This window comes from Lynx rufus, unplaced genomic scaffold (assembly GCF_022079265.1).
Source record: "Lynx rufus isolate CCGP_SWC_20201006 ecotype Redwood Valley unplaced genomic scaffold, mLynRuf1.p SCAF_6, whole genome shotgun sequence".
Classification (NCBI taxonomy): domain Eukaryota; kingdom Metazoa; phylum Chordata; class Mammalia; order Carnivora; family Felidae; genus Lynx; species Lynx rufus.
The window spans coordinates 108,845,394-108,873,331 of record NW_025814878.1 but is presented as its reverse complement, the minus strand read 5'-3'; the positions used below and the strand labels follow the sequence as shown (position 1 = coordinate 108,873,331).

Below are 27,938 nucleotides of genomic sequence, written 5' to 3'. Positions count from 1 at the left end.
ACCTGTGATCACCTCATTTCCAAAACCCCCAAACTCTCTAAAAACTCAACCTCGTGCCCTTTGTATGTCTTCGCCCTCAGCTTTCCAGACAGTGCCTCCAGTTTCTGTCCCACTAATTTCTCTCATCAACACAATCAAAGGCCACACCTGTTTGAGTAACAAGGGCCCTTGTTAGAAGCCATGGAGGGAGGGAGGCCATGACCATTGAGGAATTATTTTTTTTGTCCCAATCCTGTTACAAAATTTACATCTTATCACAGTGGTCCTTCTCCTATGTTACAGAATGCAGAACTATCTCAATGGGGCAAGGACAAGAGGTACATGCTCGGAAGCTGATTCAGGTGTCCATGCAGCAGGTGGGTGACAAGGACAGCTACTCCTAGTGCATCATTCTTGCTATTAGTCCTCTGGACATCAGGTCTACCTGGGACTGCCACAGTGATGGCTTAAGCATTCTGCCTGTGATGCTTCATCATCATTTTCCTTTTTTTTTTTTTTTAATGTATGTATAGTCAACCTGTGATTACCAATGGATTTTAAAGTTTTTAATGTTTTTATTATTTGTTTATTTTGAGAGAGAGAGAGAGAAAGAGAGAGAGAAAGGGACGGACAGAGAGGGAGAGAGGGAGAGAGAGAGAATCTCAAGCAGGCTCCACGCTGTCAGTGCAGAACCTAATGCAGGGCTCAGTCTCACAAAATGTGAGATCATGACCTGAGCCAAAATCAAGAGTTGGAAACTTAACCAACTGAGCCACCCAGGCATCCCTGATTACAATTAATTTTAAACCACAAGCTGGTTTGCTCCTGACATCCCCACAAAAAGCTTGTTTTATTTTCTATAGTGTAAGCTCTATCTTATTTTCACTAAATATTTTTTTTTTTTGACAACTTGGCAGACACGCTTTCTGGTTTCTAGGAATGGAGCTCTAGCAAGTCTTGGAATTTGACAATCAACATTAATAGATAGCGCTTAAGAAGTGACAGGCCGAGACAGTTACATTTCAATTTTTGGTTAAAGTCAGACTTTATTCTTTTCATTAGTGGATAGTTGCAGATGAATAAGAAATACTTGAAGATGTTATGTTTAAATATTGATGATGGTTTTTATTGAAAATTGCAAGCTGGATGGAATCTTGAGAAATATTTTCCATCACACCTAATAATACACAGGACATTAATTTTCTAGAGATGCTTGGTTGATAACAATTTCAGCTGTGATAAGAAATCGTACCACTTACAAAAATAAAGTAAGATCTCGGTTTCTTTTTAAGCTTTTGATCTCCTAATGTCTGTAGCAACTTTGGTGCAGCTTTTTCTTGGGAATTAATGACAAGAGAGGGTTAATGAGCTAAGGCTCTGCTTGGGCCATCAAATTCTCAAGTTAGTCATTAATTCTCAAGTGCCCTACGCCTTTTTCTTTATCACTTAATTATATTCAATAATCTATTGTATCTAATTTATATATATCAAGGCAGTTACATATAATTATTTTTACTCAGATCAAATGATTCACTCCAAGGAGTGATTTGACAGTTTAATTCTGGGCCTTAAATAGTTTCTTTAGTTTCCGTGAATGAGAAACTTCTAAATTTCAGCGGTACATTCACACTAACCTTCTTTGGAATATTAGCTTTTATAACTTCCACGTCCTGTTTCTCAAGGTGGGATAAGTATGGATAATAATGACATTTTGAGAAACAAACAAACCAACAAACAAACCAACAGCCCATGAACAGGTACAGCCACATTGCCCCTTGAGGGCCACCAGATTTTTGAGGTGAAACTGACATTATGGAATACCCAGCGAGTAACTGGATCCCTGCGGCACAAACTAGCTACGAAGTCCATCTTACTCTGCAGCCCCCTGTTGTCTAGACGAACACGTCCCCTTTGCTGCTAAAGCTGGTTCGAGTTGTATTTTCCCTCACGGTAGGAGGCATAACACACAAGAATTACCGTCTATTTACTGTGCTCACTATTTTGTAGCTGTATTGATCTGATCTTTATATCAGGGTATCAACATGTTGTCTGGTTAAAAAAAAACAACAACCTGTGTTCTCATAGAGCAGCATTGGCTATGTGACTTATATTGTTAAAGACAGTTTTAGCAAGTATTAAGGTAGTGAGTGCTTAGTACATTTCGTGGCTTTGGGACTATATGGGAGCGGTGATGACAACAAATGTTTATTTTACATTATGGTAGCAGAAGTCACCACATGTATTGTCTCCATCTTTCATGAGATAATGTGCATCTCTCTCTGTGACTATGGATGATTTGGTTCGGAGGTGAGTCAGTTCCGATTCATCGTAGGACGCGTTGTTACAAATTCCAAAATACCCGTTCCTACCATTAGATGGTGCACACACTGTACTTACACAGGGCTTCGAGCTTTCATTTCTGTTTCCTTCTGAACCTGGGGTGGCTGAGTACTATTGTTTTGAACCCACTTGATTCCAAGTAACCAGATTTACCAGTAGCAGAAGAAAATGTTTGTATTGACATAAAATCATCTTACCAAAAATAGGTGCTCAAAACAGTATTTACATGCGCTAAGCAAAGGGTTTTTTTCTCAATCGTACATTTTGTTTTCTTAAAATTGTAACAAAAAATTACAAGATATTAATATGAAATCATTTTTGAATACAGGGTGGCTGGGTTTTACTGCAAAATTGTCACCTTGGCCTAGAATTCATGGAAGAATTGCTAGAGACGTTAATTACCACGGAAGCCAGTGATGACTCTTTCCGAGTATGGATAACTACTGAGCCCCATGATCGATTCCCAATTACATTGCTTCAGGTTTGTTGCTGTGACATAAGTGTCTTTTCCTTGAGAGTTGTTTAAATAAAGATGACATCGTGGCGTTATTGAAAGATGAAACCACAACAGGGATTTTGGTGCAGTAGAGTCTGTAAGATCTTATGTAATAATGGTCAAAGTCTTAACTATAACCATCTATATTATATAGGAACTATTTACACAGAAGAGTTATAAGACTCAGTAGTAATTCATGGGGTTTCAGCTGTGATTGATGTCATTCGTTTACACAGTGCTGAATTCTAGCCAACATACCATGTACCGTAAGCATACTGTTGTCTGAGGGATTGTAATTTCTATTTTATCCTTGACAATAATTTCTAGAAACAAAACTACTGTTTGCTTTTTACGACAGACTTCTCTCAAATTCACTAATGAGCCGCCCCAAGGCGTACGCGCGGGTTTGAAAAGAACATTTGCCGGAATTAATCAAGACCTTCTGGATATCAGTAATTTACCCATGTGGAAGCCGATGCTTTACACAGTAGCATTTTTACACTCCACTGTGCAGGTAACTTCTGAGAGCAGTTTGCACATTTAGGGGATGCTAATACATTGTTTCTCTGCTGCATTGTCTGCTTACCTCACCCTGCTTTTTCTCTCCTTCGTGGCTCCTTTCCCCACCTGGCATAGTATCTATTTGTCTGTGTAGTTAAATGTTTTCCCTGCTCCTGCCCCTCACTCTGGCCATGGGAGCGTAAGACTCTTGAAGGCAAAGACTTTGTCTTTTTGTAACTTCTCAGTCTCTCTGGCCATAGGAATATCTGGGGCATTTCTGGAACTCAGTAAGTATTTGTGAGATGAACATGGTTATTTAGATAGAAATTTGGTTTTCAAAGTACCTATGCTGGCCAGGAGTTATATGTACTATATCATGTAATGCTAACAGTCACATTTCTCAAGGTGAGAATGGTGTATCACCATTTTAAAAAGGAGAAATTGAAGTGCCTGGGTGGCTCAGTCGGTTGGGCGTCCGACGCTTGATTTTTGGCTCAGGTCATGACCTCATGGTCTGTGGGATTGAGCCCTGGATTGGGCTCTGTGCTGATAGCAGAGAGCCTGCTTGAGATTCTCTCTCTCTTTCTCTCTGCCCCTCCCCCACTCATGCTCACTCTCTCTCTCTTTCAAAATAAATAAGTAAAAAACTTTTAAATAAATAAATAAATAAATAAGCCAGAGGACATTGATTGAGAATATGTCCAGATGTATAAATAAATTAATGAAGATAGTGGCACTAAAGCAGGAACAGCTACTATTTGCTAGATGCTTTTCATAGATTATTTAACCAGTCTCACTGCAATGCCTGTAATTCTCCTCAGATTCTCAGGAATTTGTTCCTTGGACTGTCCTAAATAACAGGAGAACTAGACACAGGGACAACGCAGCCCCAGCCTCACTCCGGGTCCATCCCCCCATCCCTTTAGTGTGTGGCAATAAATTAACCACGTCCAGGAAAAATTAAATAAAATAAAAATGAGGAAATTGAGGCTTGGAGAGGTTAGGGTAACTTCATAGGTGGTAGATCTAGAAGTCAAGCCTGATGCTGCCTGCCTCGGGCGGTGGTGTGTTTTGAGCCAGCCAGCGAAGGTGATGGTGACAATGAGAAGAGTCACAGTGGTTACCTGTCATTTTCAGGTTGTTTACTATTTGCTTTTACCATACACTTGTATATTAATTTAGTAATTTTATGACTTTGCAGCCATACGGTGTTTTCATTTTGTTATTGCTTTGTTCTACATTTGATTTTATATTTTGTCCCATATTTGAAAGCTGTATAATTTTAATGTGCTTGAGTCACTCCTTGATTTTGGAGAGAGATGAACAGGCTCCTTTAACCCCTTCTACATTTCCTCCTTCCCTGAGGCTGGAGTGAGGACAGAATGAAAAACCTGGCTTGTACTAGGAGGCCTGCCTTAGCTGTGCATAGTGACACACAGAGCTTCACCTCCTCTCTCCCCTCCTGCCCAAAGCTGGAGGGGAATTTGGTGCTCATCCAAGAGAATACTGGGCATATTTACCCTCAGGCTCCTTGTCCCTGCCACTCTGCCAGGTTCCCTGCTGCCCAGCGGAGAGAGCTGTGTAGAGGAGACATTGGTGTATCTCCTGTGCATTGGCCCCCTCCCCCTGAGAGAGTTAAAACCAGGTTAAACACTTTGTGGGTGGTTATTTTTACCAAGTCCCACTGTGGCCTTTGGATTGTAAATTACAGCTTTCAAGTCACTGAAGCCTATTTCATACATTCTTATCTGGGAATTGTTTGCTTTGCTAGGCCTTATCATACTCTAATACAAATATTACTTTAACTCTGTTATTTAATTCCCAATTCGCAAATAATATATTTTATGATTCTGTTCCCAGTAGTGATGATTCAACTCTTCCACTGAGCTTATCATGGGGAGATGATTGGGGGTATTTTCCATATGGTCAGTGGGGCAGCCTGTGTTTTTGTGGCCATTATCCAAGTGCTAAATAGAAGAACAACACTGGGGCCGTGGTCCAGTCATGGGGTCAAGAGTGTTTGCTCTTAACATGACATACATTTGGATTAAAACAGAAAAAAGTCTCCATTGCTAGGGCTGTGAAAGTAAAGGTTGAATGTCTCTTAAAATACAGTCATAGTGTGCTAGACAGAGCAACCTCATTGAGGACCAGGAGGCTGGGACATTATGCTTGCGGTAAAATCAATTAGCTATGTGGGGATTGTTAAGTTATATGCCTCTCAGGACCTCTGTTTCCTCATCTGTGTGTTTAGAGTCAGAAGGAGGTGATCTTTCAAGATTTTTCCCATTTCTAAAATTCCATTATCAAGTTCTGTGACTGCACAGGGAGCACAAATAATCCAAGCATAGCTTCCTCCGTTCTGTTTTCCTCATTTGCAGAAATATTTACTGTGATATTGCCTAAATAATTTGTTTTACTTGTTAGGATGGCACCTACCTGATAGGAAAATGCAGGTTCGGGGTGAGCAACGTCCACATGGCCCAGGAGCTTGTGAGAGAAAATCTCAGGCTGGCCCCAGACCTGCTGAATCAGAATCTGCATTGTAAGAAGATGCCCAAGTGATTCACGTGCACATTAAAGTTTGAAGTGAAGCTGCTACAGGAAGGACGTTCTGGGTTGGAATGATTGTGACTTATATTTCTCTAGTGTTGGACATAATAGCCCAATACCTGATTTGTTAATTGACTGATTGATTCCTCCAAGTTAACCTAGTTATCCCTTGCTCTATACAAACATGATGCATATGCATTTGTCCTTGAGGAGACTGACAAAAAGAACAGGGAATTGGTTCATGTCGCACGCTCTGAAGCTTCAGGGCTGCGTAGGGGTTCGTGCTGGAGCCTATCACGAGTCAGAACGCAGAAACTGGTGGTGAAATAGCAGTCAAATGCAAGAACTGTGTATCCCCCAGTGCAGTTTCCCTTACTGAACTGTGCTTTGGCATCATGTCATCAACTCACCCCTGCTCAAGGGCATCATGTGTTATATGGATCTTGCTCATTGTTACAGAGAACAAAATGAACACCCCTCCTCTCCCATAGAAGGGGAATAGACTTGGCTGGTCAAGGACAACTGTCTTGGGTGGCATAGTGAAGGGTGTGATTTGTTTTGTTGTTGAGGTAGGAGCAGGCTTACCTAGTAGGAGGAGGCCATGGGTGCTTCCATGGGAACTTACAGAGATACACAAGCCAATTCTGCGCCAAACCCTTCTTGCCCCAGACCCCCCTGGGCTTCTCTCTCCTCTCCTCCAGGAACTTACCGTACACATATGCCAGGAAGTTACTGCAGCAACGGCGCCCTTACCACAGTTGGGTGATGTCTCTGCTCTAGCCAGCCAGCTCTTCTGCCCTCCCAGAGAGAGCCCAGCATCCCCAGTGCTTCAGCTACATTTGGCCACTACTCCCTGGGGGCATTTCTACATCCTCTTGGAGATTACTCTCAATGGAAGCTTCCCTCTGGCCTTAGTATCTTCTCTCTATGATACTCCAGTGCAGCGTCATTCTGGGTTTCAGAGCAAGGCCACATTCACCCTTTAGGATTTTAATTTTAAATAGGTCTTCCTCCAGAGTCTTGGTCTTTTGAAACTCAATAATTACATTTATGGTGTCCTCCCACAAATTCTGCAGTATTCTGTGGAAGGTCAGAATGGCACCTCTGGTTTTTTCCTGTTGATGGTCAATGTACCATATTTTGTTTGAACAGTGCATTGGACCCAATGAATGTCTAATGCGATGGTTCTCAGCCATTGCCTGGGCCATAGAGTCCCAGGGAGGAGGCAGCAAGGTGGGGTGCTCAGTCCTTTAAAACACTTCTTTTTTTTTTTTTAATTTTTTTTTCAACGTTTTTATTTATTTTTGGGACAGACAGAGACAGAGCACGAACGGGGGAGGGGCAGAGAGAGAGGGAGACACAGAATCGGAAACAGGCTCCAGGCTCCGAGCCATCAGCCCAGAGCCTGACGCGGGGCTCGAACTCACAGACCGTGAGATCGTGACCTGGCTGAAGTTGGACGCTTAACCGACTGCGCCACCCAGGCACCCCTTAAAACACTTCTTAAGTGATTCTAATACGCAAGAAGAATTGAGAATTGAGAATGACTGCCAAACATCCACTGCCCTTAAGATAGGAATCCTTGGGGTGCCTGGGTGGCTCAGTCGGTTAGGTGTCCAACTTTGGCTCAGGTCATGATCTTGCAGTCTGTGAGTTCGAGCCCCCTGTTGGGCTCTGCTGACAGCTCAAAGCCTGGAGCCTGCTTCTGATTCTCCGTCTCCTTCTCTCTCAGCCCCTTCTTTGCTCACATACACACTCTCTCTCTCTCAAAAATAAATAAATGTTAAAAAAAAAAAAAAGACAGGAATCCTTCATCATCTTCATGTCCTTTCCATGGTTTGGAGTTTTTCTCCTCATCCCCTTGGCTTGCCTACATTGAGGCCCATTTGGGGGGATTTTTCTAATGGTTTATGTACAAGTCTGTGAGGTTTTTTTGCTGGAGGCATTGGTTAGGAGCTCTTGGGGCTTGCAGTGGCAGTTGCAGACTTGGATATTTTCTCCAGGATCCTAAAAATAATTAAATATTAAATAAAAACGGCCACATGGAACAGGGCCCAGGTTCCACTGCCAGTAGTTCTTCCTTCAGAAAAGTGTTTTCTTCTCCTACATCTTGTTTTCTTTCTCAGGTTGGAGCCTTGACAAACATCTCCTTCAAGTTTAATGGTGCATATGAAGTTCTGGCTTTGGGGAGGCATGATTGCAAAGTTCTTAGTTTAAACGTCTTCAGAATAATTTCAGTAATGTGATTCAGGCTTAGAGAAAGATCTCTCACGTTTTGCTTGATGGTTTTTCCCAGGGGTTCTGGCCATTTCTGTTCATTATTTTCACCTTTTAAAGTTTCCCTGCTGTTGTGTAGTATGGATTGCATTTTTCATTTTATGTTAACTCCAGTTATTAAATAATCAAGATGTGGTGCTCCAAAGAGAGCCTTGTTTTGCAGATGCAACTGAAATGGTTCTGTGTTGGCCTGTGGGAGCTGGGCTCATTGGGATGAAGTAGAATCTAACATAAAATTGGAAATGGCTTTGACATCATTAAGATGATGACTCCATTGAGCAACTTTTCTTCAGCGTCCAAAGGAGGAGTCCAAGTTTTCCGCATTTCACTAGCAGTTCTGTGTTTTGAAGATTCTTTGGAATAGAAAGAAGGAACTATACTGGTCAAATTCAGTAAAGGGTAGACTAGTCTTCCTAAAATCACCACTTTCCAACTTAATAATAAATAATAACTCCCTCTGTTGAATCAGGTTTTAGCTCTTTGCCCTGACATTCATATCTGTCTACATTCCACGCCTGAGTCATCGTATGAACACATAGTTCCAGCTACTTACCTGAGGTCACTGTCTGCTGTAGTAGAGCAACTTACCTGCAGCCTCTTGCTGGATGAATCACAAGCTTTGTGTTTCCTCTCTTTGCTCATGGTCTTTGCCAAAACCCAGCAGTCTTTTCTCCCTGCTTTTCAAAGGCCAGCTTCAGTTTCATTCTTCCCAGAAGCCTCTGATTGAATGTCTTCTTCTTCTTCTTATCATCTGTTAAATTCTGACAGTTAATTATACTCACTATCACATTGTCCTCTAAGGCTTATTTTCTCAAATAGATTAAAACTTCTTGAAAATACATTGATTTTAATATTTTTCCATTGTCTCACATAGGACTCATCCCATAGTTTCAAAAATACTAATGGGACTGAAGAGATTCAGTATTCCAGGCAAACCCCCTTGCTTTTGAGCTTCCAAATGAGTTCTTAGTTCTCCCAATGGCTTGATAATATTCCAAGGTGATAATTCAGGGTTCTTTCTTTATTGTCACTTAAATCACTGAGTACCAAAAAAATTGTGAGAAAATGAAATGATTTCCTTTGTGAAAGAAAAGTCACTCCCCCCCCCTGCAAGATTTTCCTTTTTTTTCCCAAGATAAGCTAATAAGTCTATGACTTTAGTGAACCAACCTAAAAAGTAAATGCTTTAAATGAAATTTGATAGTAAATAGCATAAAGTGAAGTGAGTCTCAGCATTTGGGGCAATTTTCAAAGATCACATTTTAAGGAGCAACAGAATTGCAATGGCTCAGTGCATGTAAATGGAAATGTTTCCATAGAGCCAATTTAAGCAGCTTTAGTAATTGGAAAGGAAGAATTATTTTTCATTCAGTCTCTTGTCTAATTGAACAGTAAATTTTAAAAATTAAGTCAAACACAGGTGAAACTATTTTAGAGTTGATTCTCTTTTTTAAAAAAGTGGGAAAACATTTGCATCTCACCAATAAGTGGTTAGCTTTCTTCTCTTTGAAGACTTCAAGATAGAAGAAATTCCAGAGACTCAAGGCTTAACTGAATGCATTTTCATATTAATATCCCACAGACCCTCCCAAACCCACTCTTGTTCCAAAATAACCTGGAGGAGGCTCAGCTCAATGTTTGTGGGATCCACTCAAAAAATTCAAAACCTTGTGTCAGCTTCAGAAATTACCCCCCAAGAGGATGAGAGGGAGAGTGCCTTTCATTCTGATAATTACCAATAATCAATCTAGTGTTTATTACACAATCATAAGCCTTTCCCCGAAAAGGTGCAAAAGGGGAGACAAAAATGGGAGACCCGTTTCTCACTGTCAAGGTTCAAAATCTGGTTACAGGACCAAGTATTTCAACATGAAACAAGTAGAAAAACACATCACGGCAACAGGAATGCTGAGACCAGGAAGCAGAAAGCCATCAAGAGAAGCTGACACCTTTAAGAGCCAGGGCCTTTCCCCTTGCTGCTGGGATGATACCACAAGTCTCTCCCATCTATTAAGGCACCTCTGCTCCTTCTCACCTCTCTGTGTTCAAGGTAGAAGATGGTGCTTCACAGCTCCCAAGTTTCTAAGTCTCCCTGGTTAAAGCTCTAACTCTCGATCGAAGTTCTGAACCCTAAGTCCAAACTCGTGGGAGGAGAAATCTGGTTGGCCTTTCTTGGACTGGCTGTCCACTTCAATCTAATTAGATCTAGCTAGATCTAATTAGCTAAGGGATGAGGGTGGGAGTTACACCATACAAATGTGTAATACCTGACAACTTAACCTAAAGAAGTACAGGTCTGGAAGTGATGTTAGTAGTTTACGTTTTTGAGAGTGGTTTGTTTGCCCTCGGTCTTGTTAAAAAGGAGGCAGCAGACCCAGAATGGAGTTACTTGTGCTAAGCCCACATCACCAAACTGAAACTAATACCTAACCTAACTGCAGTTTCAACCTTCTCCAGGAATGTAATTTTAACCGGTCAGTCTGGAATTTCCTGGTCAGTACCAGTGAGGTAATCCCCTAATAAACCCCCTTTGTCCCCCAAAGGAGATCCTTTTTTGTCCCCCAAAATAATCCTTTTTTTTTCCACTTATGGTTTTCTTGTGCCATCCCCCTCTGCCTTTAAAAACCTTTCCTTTTCTGGGGCACCTGGATGGCTCAGTCGGTTAAGTGTCCGACTCTTCGTGGGATCCATTGCAACTCAGGCCATGATCTCCCAGTTCATGAGGTAGAGCCCCACACCAGGCTCTGCATTGATGGCACAGAGTCTGCTTGGGATTCTCCTTCTCTCTCTGCCTCTCTCCCCCAACTCTCAAAATCAGTAAACTTAAAAAATAAAAATAAAAAAAATAGTAAATAAAAACCTTTCCTTTTCTGTAGCTCTTCGGGGCTCCTTTCTATTTGCTAAATAGGATGCTGCCTGATTCATCAATCATTCAATAAAGCCATTTAGATCTTTAAAATTTACTCTGCTGAATTTTTGTTATTTAACAGTCTGATCTCCCAGGGTCAGAACATCTGGACCCAAATTAATTTTCATGGTTTACTTAATATTTTAAAAGCATATTTTGAAAATCAGTAATTAAACCTTCATGCTTTCTGAATTTTTTCTCTGACCCGTCCATGAACTTGTCTAAACTAAAATTCATTTAGATTCTTTAAAGTGGTGGTATTAATTAGGATCTAAGGCATGGAGCAGCTGCGAGAAGAAGTATTGGAATGGACTGTGAAGACAGTGTGTGGGGGGAGGGGGGTGGGGGAAGGCAGAAGAGAGAAAGTTACTATATATTTAGAGGTAAAGAAGTAGAATTATACTGTCCCATAGATGTATTGGGATTCTACTCTCCATACAGGTTCTCACCTCAGCCACTAGGGTCAAAGGGCTAGGAGCTAATCCAAATAAATGATTAGACTCCCCTTCCCCCATTTAGAGACTGGTTATATGCTGAGGCAGAGGTAGCTGATGGTATAGTAATATTTGAGTTAATTTATGTGGTTTGCTATGTGATTAGAGCCTAGAAGTACCAGTTCTCACATTTACATACCTTTTAAAATGGTCTCCAGAATATTGAGGCATTTGTATCATTTGATCTGAGACCAGTTGGATTGATTATGGGTAATTTGACAATTCAAAACATTAGCCACTGGTCCAGAGGAGAGAACAAATAGGGCACTGTGAAAGTTTTAAGAAGGATGTGTCATGTTTTACAATAGAGATTTGGGGTTTTCAAAATCTGAAATTGCAAGATTACGAAGTGACACCAGCAGGGGGTTTAATGCTCCTGAGTGTTTCAGTTATTCAACTTGAAAAACAAAAATTTAAACCCTTACTTTTAACATTTGAAATTTCTAAGAGGGTAATTTAAAATAAATTCATTGAACAGCTATTTATTGAGCACCTACTGCATTTTTTGAGCTGGCGATGGAAACTGAGACTTTTTTTTTAAATCCCAAGAACTACAATTTGGCAAATATTTGAACATTTTTTCTTGTAAACCATCTGGCAATACAGCTAAGAAATAATAGTTCTAATGGTTAATAGATCCAAAATTGTATACTGTTCTTTTATTACATCAACTTATCTCTATATCATGCCTGAATCTTCCTGTACTTTATGTTTATTAAGAAATCAGCTACATTCAATTTTAAAATCTCACTTATTTTCTTTGGCATTTTTAAGGAGCGACGCAAATTTGGTCCCTTAGGATGGAATATTCCCTATGAATTCAATTCTGCTGATTTTACAGCCAGTGTCCAGTTTATTCAGAATCACCTTGATGAATGTGATATTAAAAAGGTGAGTGGTGGGGCGCCTGGGTGGCGCAGTCGGTTAAGCGTCCGACTTCAGCCAGGTCACGATCTCGCGGTCCGTGAGTTCGAGCCCTGCGTCGGGCTCTGGGCTGATGGCTCAGAGCCTGGAGCCTGTTTCCGATTCTGTGTCTCCCTCTCTCTCTGCCCCTCCCCCGTTCATGCTCTGTCTCTCTCTGTCCCAAAAATAAATAAACGTTGAAAAAAAAAATTAAAAAAAATAAAAAAATAAAAAAATAAAAAGGTGAGTGAAATTGCTTCCCCCCCCCCAATTTTTATTGCTGTCCTTAAACCAAGTTTCCACAGACATTTTCAGTGTATAATATACAGGGAACCTGCCAAGGTTTTCCCCGCCTCCCCCAATCAGCCATTTATTGGTCCAGCCATTTCCACTCACACCCCTACTGCCCATAGGGGTGCATTTGGATCCCCATCTCATGCTTATGTCCCTGCCCCACTCCTCTCTCTCCGGCGCACATACACGGCAGAGACAGACCACGAATGAAGAAACTTCACAACCTTCCTCATGTCGCACCCAAGTGCCACAGTGCACTCCAAGACAATGTCCATCTTAAGTCAGACTTTTGTTCCAGCATTTCACAGATGCCTCCTCAGAGGTGAAAGAAAATGTTATCTCTCAGCCCACGTGAAAGTTCTTTCTCACCTTTAGTCACATCTTAACACATGCTTAAACTTATGGAGATACATAGCAATAATTTCTGGTAACGGTCACTGATCATTGTACAGCACTTGACAGCTCTCAGTGCTCGTGCATTGAGGATCTCATTTGTGTCTTCACAACTCTGTGAGGGAGGTACAGAAGGCATTACTATTATCCTCATTTTCCTGATGAGGTAATAGGAGAGAAGGAGGGACTTCCAAAAGGTCAGAGAGGTAAGAACACAAACCCAGTTGTCCTTTCACATGTGCTTCCACATCTGTTTTTTCCATGATCTTGAGCAAGTTTATGAGCCTCCCAGAGCCTGTTTCCTCATCTACAGAATGGTCATGGTCTCTGTGAGGAATAAATGAGTTAGCATTTGTGAAAGCACAGTATATTGGGACACGGTAAGTACTCAATAAACACCAGTGTTCTGCTGTCTCCCCCTCTCTTATTTCTCATAGTGGATCTTGAAGCTAATTATAGATACTGTAGTGTCAGTATGGTGACGGTAAGCCGTGATGAATTTTTACCTGGGCCGCTGGAGGATCTAGAATCAAACCATCATTTTTCCTTGAAATTACAAAGGCATATTAAATCGAGTATGACAGCTTGATGAAAAATTACATCATATGGGTTCATATTCTGTTATTATTTATCATTTGATATATACAAATAATAGTTAACCTTGAAATAGTTGCTTTGAAAGGCAGTGGAGCTGATGAATCAAAGTTTAACCAAAAGAAAGTCAATTAAAAAATAAAGCATCCTTACTTTTCTTACCCCCAATGTATTAAGTAAAAAATAAAAGAAAATTAAAAAAAAACTATTAATATCTGCAATATATTGCTAGGATAAGATTCTATGGCAATTAATAAATACTTTGATTTAGTTATAGCTCACAGAATGAGACAGCAAAGAATTGCGTTGTAGAAAAATGCTGTGAGTGAATAATCTTTTAGTTCTCATACTGATTCAGAAAATATATTACTAAGAAAGTGTATTAAACAGTTGATTACTTGTTTTTTTTTCCCTTTCTTCACTAAACATGACTTTTTTTTAACAGCTTGGCATTACTATAATGAGTATTATAGATGATTACATCCACAGAATGAAAAGTAGTCTTCCCCCACCCCCATTTTAAATAATCAATGCGTAATAAATTCACTGATATTTAGCATTATAAATTTTTCTTTGGTGACTGAACCCTGGCAGTTTCAGTCATGTGATAGCAAAAGAGCTACTAATAGAGTCATTTTAAATGCAATCTAGTTAGTGCTTTCTTTTTGAGACCTTTCCTCCAGGGAAGACCTGAAATATTTAGAATTATCTGTTTGGATTGACAATTAACAATCTTTTTATTTTTAATAAAGGGTGTTTCATGGAGTACGGTTCGGTACATGATTGGAGAAGTACAATATGGAGGCAGAGTGACAGATGACTTTGATAAACGTCTACTTAATTGCTTTGCTAGAGTAAGTCAATTTACAGAAAAAGCATGGAGACACATTTCATTGCATTTTCCTTTTAAACAGGAATGTTTGTTTGTTCATAATCACTGAGCCAAACTTAAGGGGAAAAAAAAATATAGAGCAGAGCCGCTGAAAAGAATCAGCTAACAAAGCCAAAACCAAAACCAAAACCAAAGCCAAAGCTAAAGCCACAGCCAAAGCAACCAGCAATCTACTTGTGGTCCTTGTGGTCCAAAGTAGAATAAGGATCAGCTGTCAATAGTCTGTGACTATTCTCCTGAGTTGCATATTTTCAGGGTCTCTCCCCTCCTTCACATGACAGTTGATTGACTGCTTCCTCTGGCTATGAGTCTCATGAAGATTTCAAGCCCCAAAATAAGTGACTGGAGAATTAACTATAATTTGGGTGTTGTCATCTTTTTCGTTAGGACAGACAACTGAAAAGTGATAGAGTGCTCATTTTTTCCTCTGTTCCCGGTAAAATCCACATACATCACATTGGTAAACACTTTCTAGAGAAAATTATTCCTTAGCAATTACAGCTTTCCCACCAGTGATAAATAGTGTATATGTATATATACATACACACAGATCAGGCTCAAACTCTTCTTAAAACTTTTACATGCTAAAGAAGCAATATATATTACATAAGTGGGAAAAATCAGATATATGAGTATTTTATGGTTATTTGAATTCTTTGTATTAGGATCTATATTGGTAATTCTCTGTTTCAATGATCTTTCTCCCCTTAACAAAAACAACAAAGCATAAACTTTGAGAGTATTTTGGTAAGCTGGAGGTTGGCCAGGAATCTGATTTTTCTTTCAACCCTTATTTATTTCTGCAAGTTTTCCTTGAAGCTGTATGTGGAGAAAGATGGATGATGATAAATGTCGGCAAGGATGTGTGGAGGCAGGAGCCTGGCTGCTGGAGATTAAAATCAGTACAGACCTCCTGGAAAGCAGTTGGGCAAAACTTACTGAAATTAAGTATCCTAGATAGACACATCGCAGGACATTTCTAGAAAAAGTCCACAAGTGGACATGTATAATAATGTTTACGGCAATATTGTGTGTGGAGTTGAAGGTGACCATCATAGGTTGGCTTCTCTGGACACAGACTGAGATGGAGATTTGCTTGTGCGCCCCCCTCCCTGAGGGCATGACCTTGGTTGAGGCAGCTGCCTTCTGCCAGGACAATTTCTGGGGAGGGACAGTGTGGTGAGAGCCCTTAGTAGCCAATACTCCAGACAGCTGTGGGATTGAGTGCCTGGGCCTTAGAGAAGAAACTGGTGGTACATCACAACATCCACTACAGACGCCTAAGAATCCTAAGAAGTAGTGGATGAGCACAGTGGAATACTACTGCTCACCCTTCTAGGGTGCAATCTGGTGACACTTGGTCATGTCAAGTGTGTGATACCTTCTGAACCATAAGCCCACTCCTGAGTATATATCCCAGAGAAATTTGCAAACAGGTCCATGGACATGTACAAAGATATTGCTCATAGTATTGTTGGCAGTAGTAGGAGGTTGAAAGCAACCTGGGAGTCTGTCCTGGGGGAATAGATGAGCTAAATATTATAGACACCTATCATGGAACACAATGCAGCACTTGGAAGAAATGATCCATATAGTATCATGCATAGATCTTAAAAACTTAGTGCTGAGTGCACAGCTTAAAAAAAATAAAATGAGATCTAGAAAGCAATACATGTATATTTCACAAGGACATAGATCAAGCACATTTAAATAGATGCCCTCAGAGGGAAGGATACTGGGAGTGGAGATCAGGGATGAATGGGGAAAAACTAACATAAAGGGGGCCGAGACTTATAAGAAAAATAAAGGAATATAGTAACTCACCTCTATATCTGAGGTTTAAAGGAAAAAAAAAGATGTCTTTGAAAGTATACTTTGTGTTAGAATATTGTAAAAGTACCTAAAATTGGAGGTTTAGCACTGGAGATTCTGAGAAGTGGTTAGATTCTGCGTATACATTGCATTGCATTGTACAGATAGTACCAGCAGAATGCTGATGATAAGGGAAGAGGGGTCAAGGGCCACTCTTGTTTTGACCTAAATAACTGACTAGAGAATAAGACCATTTACAGAGGAGAAGGGCTGCAGATGGAATGAGTTTTATTGGCTGGGGCTGGAAATTAGGAGTTCTGCTATGATCATGTAACTTTTGAGACGTCCACAAGACACCCAATTGGAGTTGTCCACGACTGTAAGTTCCCCAAAGGCTTTGCCTCATTACATCACTGTCAGATTCCCAGCACCTAGTGCAGAACCTAGAACATATTAGGGGCCTCAATAAATATTTGTTGGTTAAGAGAATAAAGAAGGGTAAACATGGCAGTTGGATTTACAGGTCTGGAGCTCAAGAGAGAGGTCAGGGCTGGAGAAAAAGAGTTGAAATTTGTCAGCATATAAAACAGCCTTTGAGGTCCAGATAATAGATGAGAGCATCATCTAAGAAGAAAGTGTAGAGAAAGAAAACAACAGAAAACAAGCTAAGGACAGGGTCCTGAGTACTTTAAAGTATCAGGAAAGAAGAAATGGTCAACTGAGAAGGCTCAAGGAAGATAAGGAAAGAGATTTTACCTGTACTTAGTATTCGCTTGATAAACCTTTGAAAAATGCAACTACTTAAAAAATATGCAATGTACAGAAAAATGTATAAAATGTAAACATACAGCTTAATAACTCTCTTTAAATAGACATAGAACATTTCCAGTTCCCCCAAAGACTCACACATGCCCCCTTCTTCCGCACAACTCAAGATACCCACCAGAATTTCATTCTCACTAAACTTTCACCATCTGAGTAAGTACTGCTTATTAATGTAGTTCAGTTTTGCCTGTTTTTGAACTTCATATAAATGGAACCATGCAGTGTGTTGTCATTTTGGTGTTCTGGCTTCCTGTTCTCAACATGGTGTTATGAGATCCATCCATGTTGTGTGTAGCAGTAGTTTACTTGTTTCCTTTACTGTGTTGGGATTCCGTTGTATTATATTGGTGGAAATGAGGATCATTTCCATTTGTAGCTATTACAAATAATGCTTCTGGGGACATTCTCACACAAGGTTCTTGGAGCACACGATTATGCCTTTCTATTAGGAGTGGAATTGCTAGGTTATAGAGTTTATGTACTTTCCATCTTAGTCGGTCACATCAATCTGGTTTCCAAAGTGTTTTCCAAAAATACATCCCACAGAAGAATGAGATACCCCATTTCACCACATCCTCACCAACACTGGGCATCATTAGCCATTCTGGCTAAATGGCTTAAATGTTAGCCATTCTGGTGGGTGTATACTGATATCTCACTTTGGTTTTAATTTTTTTTAATTTTTTAATGTTTGTTTACTTTTGAGAGACAGAGAGAGATAGAGTGGGGGAGGGGCAGAAAGCGAGGGAGGCACAGAATCCAAAGCAGGCTCCATGCTCTGAGCTGTCAGCACAGAGCCCGATGCGGGGCTCGAACCCATGAGCCGTGAGATCATGACCTGAGCCAGTCAGACGCTTAACCGACTGAGCCACCCGGGGGGGGGGGGCCCTCACTTTGGTTTTAATTTTTATTTCTTTGAATGTTAATGGGCTTGAGCACCGTCACATGACATGTTGATTCACTATTTTGGTTTTCTCCTTTGTGACTTGCTTGTACGTTCTTCCTCTATTTCTCTTGGGTTGTCTGTCTTTTTAAAATATTTATTTATAGGAGCTTTTTGCATATTCTGGATGTAAGTTCTTTGTTGATTATGTGACTGCAAATATATTTCCTACTCTGATCCTTGCCCCTTCACTCTCTTATCAGTCTTTTAATATTATACCTGGTATATATATATATATTTTTTTCTATTCTTTTCATTTCAACATTTCTGTGCATTATGTTTCAGATTTATCTCTTATAAACAAAAACTGGCTGGAATTTTTGACATACAATCTGAAGGTATTTGTCCTTTAACAGGCAAATTAATCACTTTATTGTTGTTGTGATTGCTGCTATGTTTTATTCTATCATCTTATTTTGTGGTTTTCATTAACCGTGCTTTTTTTTTTTGGATTTATTTTCTTCTTTCCTGCTTCAAAAAAGTGTGTTTTTATATTTCTGTACTGGTTTTAAAATTATTCCATTTTTAGTCTTAACATTTTCAAACATGGTTACTTAAGTTAAAAATCTAGCCCTACCTTATAGGCTTTACCTCTGAGCCCTTCTGACTTCTATCTTCCCTGTTACTGCTGTGGAGCATTTTGGTTCCTCCTCATTTTTATTCCCACCCCTGTTATTCATTAAAATAATTCTACAACCAGCGCTAATTTAGATTTACCAGTATGTGTACCAGTACACAGTATGTACAGCCTGTTCCTTCTGGTAGGGGAAGCAGAGGGGGACAGGTGCAGGGACCAGAAGGTTTGATGGGGGAAAATGGAGTTGTTTTCTTCTGACTGTGTCTATGTTCAGAGTGAAATAAGCATCATTTGCTAAGGGGACGCAGGTCATCAGCTGAGGGGAGGGGACAGCAAGTTTGGGACATTTGAAGAAGGAGGAAGAGGTGTGAGGTAGTTGCCGTGGAGAGTGGGGAAAGCAAATATGTGATCCTAAGACATGTATTCGGCCTACCCCACTAGGTTGTAAGTCCATTGAAATAAGAAACAAATCATTTAAGTCTCTGTGTCCTTTCTCTCTAGCACCTAGGGTACACTCAATGCCTGTTTGTTGATGATGCTAAATATAATTTAATCTCAGTAGATTGAAAGTTTTATGTGCCCGGAGGTCAGAATCATCTAAGACAGCATAGACTGGATTGAATTTTTACTGACCCCAGAGCACAACCTGAAAATCAGGAAAAAAGATTTTTTATACAACACTTTATATCAGCTTAAAAAATTGCTTAGGCATTTTCTAAAAAGTAGAGTTCAAGGAAAGTCCTGATTAACCAACTCTCTTAGTTGGTTTGTCTTTGCTTTATTGAAACTACCTTACTTAAAGGTGGGAGGAATGCCAGTTTGCTGGCAAAGTGAAAGGGATTTCTTAGAGACCTCTTTGCCCTCCACATCAGAAACAGAGGGAGTTCTCTGAAACCTGCTTGGGAGCAAAGGGAGGGAGAGGAAGAGCACCTGTGGCTCAAACTGCTACACCTTCCAGACCTCAAGGTGGGCAGTTCTGCTCTCTGACCCAAACCTGTCTTCCACCTCTTCTACTTCTTCTCTGAACCCCCACACTCAGGGCAACAGAAGAGTAGCAGACTCCAACCGCCTCTCAGAAGCCTACAAGTCTCCAACCTCTGGGCCTGGGCCCCATCTGGGGATTAACGACTGCCCTGAATGAAAAGTTCATCCTTTCATTTTTCCATTCTTTTGCCCCCGGGCAGCTTCCCCACCTTCCCTCACCCTCCAGCCCCCATTTCTTTCTCTCAGTCTCTTTCCTAACTTTCCTTAGAGTTGCTCCACCTTCAGTGGCTCCAAGTCTCTGACCATTGAGATGCCCTGACCCTTAGTGCCTCTGAATCTGTACTTGGTCCTGCACCCCTTTCAGCTTCCTGTCTCATCCATTCCTTCCCTCACTCATTCCTGTGCCTAGCTCTGACCTGTTCCAGATGGCTCCTCTGTAACCAGAGAGGAGAGTTTGGGTCTCTGGCTATAAGGACACGAGGTTACCATGAAACTCTATTGAAGAAGGCTACAGAAAGCACCATGGAGTCCACATGCTGCCTTCCCTTATCCTAGTCGTGGCTTCAGTCGTACCTTCTAACCTGCTGGCCTAACCTTTGCCCTGACCATGCTATCCACAGTGAGACTCAGTTTAATTGTGTATCAGTGCCTTCAAATTGGATCCTCTCTCCCTATGACTTACAATTTGGGGCTTGTCTTTGAACCCTTGTTTGTTTTCTCTGTTCTCAGCACCTTACAGTGTGTCTCCCCTAAAACCAACAATTGTAGAACTTTATTTATTGTCCTTAGAAGACGAGTGCTTTTCTTTGCGAGGTACCTTCTAGAGTCTCCCAGAGTAATTCCATGTTGACTTCTTATTCCTTACTTTGACTGTCCCCCCAAATATCCTCCAAATTTGGTGAAACTCAAATGTTTGTGTGTTTGTTTACTAATAAAGCGATAGAAAAACAGGAAGAAACTCTGTTTTGCTTTTATAGATATATGTCAGCTGGTACTAGAGAACTCAGTGTGGTCAGTGTTGTCTGTGTGCCGATGACCCTGTGGCCATCATCCTCCCTAACCATCCACATCACTAAAAACATAATCTTTCATTTTTAAAAATGTTTTAATGTTTATTTAGTTTTGAAAGGGAGAGAGAGACACACACAGACAGAGTGTGAGCAGTGGTGCAGTGAGAGAAGGAGACACAGAATCGGAAGCAGGCTCCAGGCCCTGGGCTGTCAGCACAGAGCCCGATGCGGGGCTCAAACTCACGAACCGTGAGATCATGACCTGAGCTGAAGCCAGATGCTTAACCGACTGAGCCACCCAGGTGCCCCCAAGCATAATCTTTCTAATTAATGACCATGATCATAGCACTGTTCTCTTTAATAACTTTCAACCGCTCCTCATTTCTTAAATTAACACCAATCATCACCCAGACATCACCTGGACATATTTACCCTAGATTTCATCCCTCAACCCACCTCACATTTTTGTATCAATTATTCTGTGCCTTTGCTGGTGTCATCTCCCCAGTCACACTAGATCCCCTATCAAATCCTGTCCTTTAAGGTTTCTCTCCAAAATCACCTCCAAGATAAAGCCTTACCTGACATCCAGCTGTCTATTCTTTCTTCCTGCTTTAAGCTTCCTTAGTGCTTTGCTCATTTTTGTTTCCTTTGGCTCTCCTCTTATTGCACTTTGCATTGTGGTTTATTATGTAATTGACCTATTCCTTCATTGGGTCACAAGCTCCTGGAAGGAAAGAACCATGTGTGACTCACCTTCTCATTCTGTTCCAGTCCTAAGCTCTGTGCCTTGTGTGCAGGAGTTGACTAGGATGGAAATGGAGAGGGGGGTGGGGGTGGGGAGGGGAGGAGACAGAAGAGAGAATCAGTTCATAGGTCATTTCAGAGTAATCACTGGACCTAAAAAGAGCTGGAAAAAGGATATGGAAGGAAGGGACTAGAGAAAGTATAACTGACTGAAGTAAAGCACAGTCCCCGTCTCTTTTTGCATTGAATCTTCCCAGTGATTCAGGCATCCTGCCTGCACTTCTGTTCCTCCTGTCTTCCCATTATTTCCCTTCCTGCTGAGAAAATTGCTCTGTTAGACACTGAAGTCATTGCCTCAAATCTGGCTCCTAGGCATTCAACATTATTTTTTCCCCTCTTCAGAATAAGCCTATTCACACCAAGTATATATTTGTTCTCTTGCTTTTACATTACAGATAATCAATTCATATGGAATGAGAAAAGGATGTCTTAAGGCGAACAATAAGACGGTTGGATACATTTGCTTCTTGTGGCCAGGGACATAACTTAATTAACAGAGGGAGCTCTCCAGCTCAGGGCAGGAGGGGAGACAATTGTTAAGAAAATTTTCTGGCCTTGTGTGGTGCGCAGGGCTGCTGTGAACCACCCTGAGCACAGCACAGCCTCCCCCCACCCACCCCAGCCCTGGCGCGAGCCCTGTTTGGGGGCAAAGGGAGGCGGTGGAAATGCCCAGATACTCTCTGGTGTTTGTGGTTATTGCCTTATCTCCTCTGCAGTGTGTTCCCATTAGTCTTCAAAAGTGGGATTGAGGGTCGTGAGTTTACTGGAGCAGAGAGCAGGCTTGCAAGCCCGGCTCTCTCCGCTTCACTGTTAGCAAGTACCTTCTTTGGTGTCCAAGAGAGGCTAGGACTTCACTGTTTTTGTGCCGTGTGGCCTCTCTCTTTTCTTCATACTTGTGCTAATTATTTCTGTCAGTGATTTTCTTAAGGTATTTTCAAACCCAATATAAAAATATACTAAAATGGAAATAAGGTGACCCTTCCTTCCTTATAGTGGCAGTTCTCACTGAGATGTTCATCACTTTTATTTCTTCCATTTTCTCCCCCATATAGGTCTGGTTCAGTGAGAAGATGTTTGAACCATCGTTCCAGTTTTATACCGGGTATAAAATCCCCTTGTGCAAAACCCTGGATCAGTATTTTGAGTACATCCAGTCATTGCCATCCCTAGATAACCCCGAAGTCTTTGGGCTGCACCCTAATGCCGATATCACGTAAGTTCCTGGCATTTTTTATATTTTAAGGAATCATTTGTAACTCAGCCTGGCAGAGACTGTGCATTTCATTTTCTCTCTTAATTCCTCTCCTTTCACTTCTTTTTATTTTGCTGTGAAAAATATTGTCACTTCCTGTCCTCCAGTTACACCTTTGTCATATCTCGGCCTCCTTTTCCCTCAGTAAATCCTGATGCTCCGGAGTTTATGACAATGCTAAAGCTCTAATTTATGCATTGATTATTTCTCCTCTGCCATGTCATTAAACCCGTTGGTATTATTGGCATCGATGCCTTCCACTGATAGGACAATGGTCTCCCAGCTTCTTGCCTCTAACCCCCCCCCCAAAATCCATTAAAAATAATGGTCATATTCATAAATATGGAGAACAAACTGAGGGTTCCTGGAGGGGTTGTGGGAGGGGGAATGGACTAAATGGGTAAGGGGCACTAAGGAATCTACTCCTGAAATCAGTGTTGCACTATATGCTAACTAATTTGGATGTAAGTTTAAAAAAATAAAAAATAAAATAAAAAAAATAATGATCATAAACAGAGTCTAAAAAAGCCAGGGGGATAGAGAGAGGAGGAGGAGGAATTGTGTTTCTGCTTGATCCTCTCTTTTGTGGCCCCTGTCTCCTTATTTCCTCACCTGCCTCCTTCTGTCACTAATGCCCACGATGGGCATAGAGCACAGAGCATGGATACAGAGCTGGGAGGAGAGGCTATGGGTCTCAGCTCAACATGAGGTCCCTGCTCTGGTCTCTGAGGTAAGAGATGATGAGTGAAGACACAAGAAATTCACCCAAATCCCAAGCCCCTTCTCGGACCCATCTTTTGGCTGAAGGAGCCTGAAAACAAGGCTATCCAGTTCCACAGAGAGGGCGCCAAGAAGCCCCAGCTGGGATTCTCCTCCAGATGGTCATTGCCTCCGGCCCATCGATGAAGAACCATAAAGTTTGTGTCTAGGAGAGTGGTTTCAAGGAATGGGAGAAAGCAAGACTCCTCTGGCAGATTTTAAGCTGGGATGACCGATCAAGAAGGAGTGGGGTGTGCCTCTCTCCTAGTCACTCACCTGCCACTGCAACTGTAACAACTCTGCAAAGGGGCACAGGCATTTCCCACCTTCCGGTTCCCTGCCCTTGCCCAGCATCCCTGGAGTCCCAGCCTCCCTCTGCTGCGTTGTCTCTCTGCCCCTGAATATACACTTTGTCCCTTGCATGAGGCTTGGCTTCCTGGCTTTTGTCACCCATACAAATTCTAACCTCTCCAGATCCTCCCATCTCTCCCATGCTATTTTTCACCTTCAAAGACGTGGGCATGAGCCAGAAGAGCCGTGAATGGCTAACACTCTTCAGACCCTGAGATGGAACCATGATGCCTCTTTGGTGATGGCTCTAGCTGTTATTTGAAGAGGCTGTCATAAGTTAGCCGGAGACAGAAAAGAGGTGAAGAAGTAAAAAGGATTCCTCGGGGATCCATTTGAATCAACTGAAAGATGATCTGAAAGAAGGAACACGGAGAAATAGTTTTACTTTGGCTGAAACTTTAAAAATCTGAGGCAGACTACATCACTCCTCTGTTCAGAACCCTCCTAAGGCTCCTGTCTCACTCCATGTCAAGGTCAAAGGCAGACAGTGACCTACAGGTGACCTGCAAGGCCCAGTAAGACCACCTGCCCCCAGGAGGTTGGCCTCCTCTGCCCTTTCCCTCACTCACTGCTCAGCTTTAGCTCCTGCTAGCTTCCTGGTACTCAGGCCAGATGCCCTCCCCCACCGCCACCACGGGATACTTGTACTTCCCGAAATGTCCTTCCCCCTGGATATCATGGCTCACCTTTTCACCTCTTCCGGCCTTTTCTTAAATGTCACCTTTCCAATGATGTCTTCCCTGGCTGCCCTATTTAAAATTTGCAGATCACTCCCCAGCCCTCACCCCAGACTCTATCCTCCTTGCTACTTTTTTCTTTAGATTGTATCACCAACAGACATACTCCATATTTACTTATTTATACTTGCTATCATCTACCTACCATCATTAAACATAAGCACCATCATGTCTGAAACTTTTGTCTATTTTTACTGCATATCTCTAGTGCTAAACAGTGCCTGATGCTCAGGAAATATTTGTTGAATGTGCCGGCAATACTAAATTTCTCTGGGTTGTGAACGGGAATGGTCTTTAGAAATAGCTCATGAGTTCATGTGAATGGGCAGAAAAATGGCACTTGTCAATTAGTAATTGAAGCAGCTCATGTATGAGGACTGTGAACTTTGATTTCATCCTTGGCAAGAGCCTAAGGAGTCATTTAAAGCTGGTACCTAGAGAATCGGATCCTGCTGGGTGCTGTGTAGGATTCTGCCAAGGAATATATATTAAAGCAGGGTTGAAATCATCTCATCCTGACTTACCCATATGACTGTGGCAGTTTGGGCCGTCAGCTCTCAAGAAAGCTAAATGAGAGCTAGAGAAGGTCCAGGGGCACCTGGGTGGCTCAGTCGGTTAAGCATCTGACTTTGGCACAGGTCATGCTTTCACAGTTTGTGGGTTCGAGCCCCACATTGGGCTCTGTGCTGACAGCGCAGAGCCTGGAGCCTGCTTCAAATTTTGTGTCTTCCTCTCTCTCTGCTCCTCCCCTGCTTATGCTCTTTCTCTGTCTCTCAAAAATAAATAAATGTTAGAAGAAGAAGAAGAAGAAGAAGAAGAAGAAGAAGAAGAGGAAGAGGAAGAAGAAGAAGAAAAGGTCCAGAGAAGTGCAACTAAAATGCAATCCAGATGGGAGGCGATGGTAGAGATTTTTTTCCCTTGACTTTTTATTTTGAACTATTACAAACCCTCAGAAAAGTTGCAAGTACAGTCAACACTACAGACCCTTCACCCAGAGTCACCAATCGTTAACATTTTGTACCATTTGCCTTTTCTCTTTCTGTATGTATATTTTTGTATATTTATATGTCTACAGTTACATCTGTATGTGACATCTATTTCTGTGCGTGTGTGTGTGTGTGTGTGTGCGTGTGCGCACCTGTAACCCCTCTCAATGGACAGAGCTAAGAAATAAGCACTTTTAAAAACATCATGAGCTAATACTAATAACTCCAATTCCAAATGTTCACCTCATGTCTCTTCCTTGTCTTCCCTCATTTCAGTATTGTTATCTCCTTTCTCCCATGGGAAGAATTCTGGTTCCCAGGAAGTTCAATATATTTACTCATTTGCTCCGAATCACTCCACCAATACCACTACCAACAACAAATGTATTAAGTGGAGGTCAAGATTTCTTTGCAGTTCTTTTTGTCCCTAGAATACATCCAGCTGAGGTTGTCAGAGTACTATATTCAAAACTCACTCAGATTGTTTTTTCTGTGTGGTTATGCTATCAGTTAGGTAGACAGGTACATTCATTTGTTTCTGTTCATATTACACTGAGTTTTTGTCCCTCCTTGTTGGTTATTTTAAATATGTGAGACATGGGCATGGCTTGAAAGTCACAACTACATAATAAGGTATTCTCACACCTTTCCAACCCATTTCCCTTTCCTCTACGGGCAAGCAAATGCATTCGTTTCTGGGTTATCGTCCCTGTTTCTTTTTTCTCATACATAGATACACATATGTTCTTATTACCTTTTTTCTTAAATGAAGTTGTCATACTATATATATATATATATATATATATATATATATAATTTTGTGTCTTGTCTTCTCCAATTAAAAATGTATCTTGTAATCACTCCATTCTATGTTCCCACGTCTTCCTCACTATTTTTTTTTTACACCTGCATGCTCCTCCACTGTTAACATGTATCATAGTTTATTCATCCATTCTCCTATGGGTGGGCATTTAGGTTGTTTCCAATATTTTGCTACCCCAACTAATTCCTCAATTAATGATCTCATGGTTCTGGTTTCTCGTGTGGTTGGAGATGTATTTTTAGGGTAATTTGGTACAGGTAGAGTTGCTATATCAGGGCTTAGTAAATATTGCCAACCCCCCTTCCATAGGGCTATTCACTCTCACCAACAACGTGACGAGGCCCTTTCTTCACAGCCTCATCAACAGAGTGTGGGTGAAGCTTCTGAATTTTCACCAATATGACAAGTGAGAAATGGTATCTCGGCATAGTTTTAATTTGTATTCTCTTATTTTGAGTGAAATGGAGTACGTTTCCCTATATTTGGAGGCTACTTAGACTGAGACTGTCTTGGAGACCCTGTGGATAAATCTGGATGTGGATTGACGCAGGCTGAGATGAGGGATGATGAGAGGATGGAGAGGGTAGAGCAAAGCTGCAGGACACGTCCCGATGGAGACTGGTGGGATTTAGTGAGTAGAGAGAATCGTGTGTCGTTTTCATCCATTCGTTGCTATCTGAGGGGTAGAGAGCACAGCAAGCCTTCTGTGTCTTTTGCCAGCTCTCTTTACCGCTCTGTCCAAAGGCCTGTGTGCCATCACTGGCAGGCACACTACAGATGCCACAGCTATCTTTTCCCAAAATCGAGTGTCAGGATCTTGCAGTCTCTCATCACACTGAGTGAGGTCAAGTAGAACCTGCTGGGCCTCTGCCTTAAATCTCCTAGACAACTAGTTGGCCTGTAAGGCCTGTGGCCCTCCTCCCCTGATCTCTCTTCATTCTTAACTTCCCACCTGGTCCGCCCTAGGGTCTTCCCCACTCACACCTCTACTCCTCCTCCCAGGGACTGTGGTCCATTTTTGGTTCCTGCTCAAGTAGTAGCTCTGCGCTTGGTCATTTTCTTAGTCTCTGGATGAGCTTTGCCCTAGGTTTGATTCTTCTTTCCTCTGGGCTCTGAAATATGTGGTGTCTGGGGTTGTAGACATTTGAGCGGACCTTCCTGGAGAGCTGCACTCCAACCCCTCGCTGTTCCCTCACCAGCCACCAGGAGGCAGTAAGCAATAGCAAATGAAGCTTCTCAGCTAAAACCTACCCCTGGTCTCCTCCTAAGGCCACCCTTCCCATTCCAGCAAGAAGTGACTCCCAAGTTCTGCATGAAATGAAAGAAGGAATTGAAGCCTCCCCTGACATTTCTGGTCTGGTGGCTGGGATGGTGGTGGAGTTTGAAACAGGAGTGCATTCGAGGGGACATTGCAGAGTCCTGTTTGGGTGTGTTGAATTAGGAAAGAC

At 41.6% G+C, this 27,938-nt stretch overlaps 1 protein-coding gene across 2 annotated transcripts in view; it reads left to right on the top strand.

The window, feature by feature from the left end:
• DNAH8 (dynein axonemal heavy chain 8) overlaps positions 1 to 27,938 on the top strand; it is a 321,754-nt gene that overhangs the window by 255,831 nt on the left and 37,985 nt on the right. For both annotated transcript variants that reach the window (XM_047102369.1, XM_047102370.1), the window contains 6 exons: positions 283 to 356; positions 2,648 to 2,800; positions 3,174 to 3,329; positions 12,323 to 12,439; positions 14,485 to 14,586; positions 22,635 to 22,795. In XM_047102369.1, the coding sequence (XP_046958325.1) occupies positions 283 to 356; positions 2,648 to 2,800; positions 3,174 to 3,329; positions 12,323 to 12,439; positions 14,485 to 14,586; positions 22,635 to 22,795 (763 nt within the window). The remainder of the gene's footprint in view (positions 1 to 282; positions 357 to 2,647; positions 2,801 to 3,173; positions 3,330 to 12,322; positions 12,440 to 14,484; positions 14,587 to 22,634; positions 22,796 to 27,938) is intronic.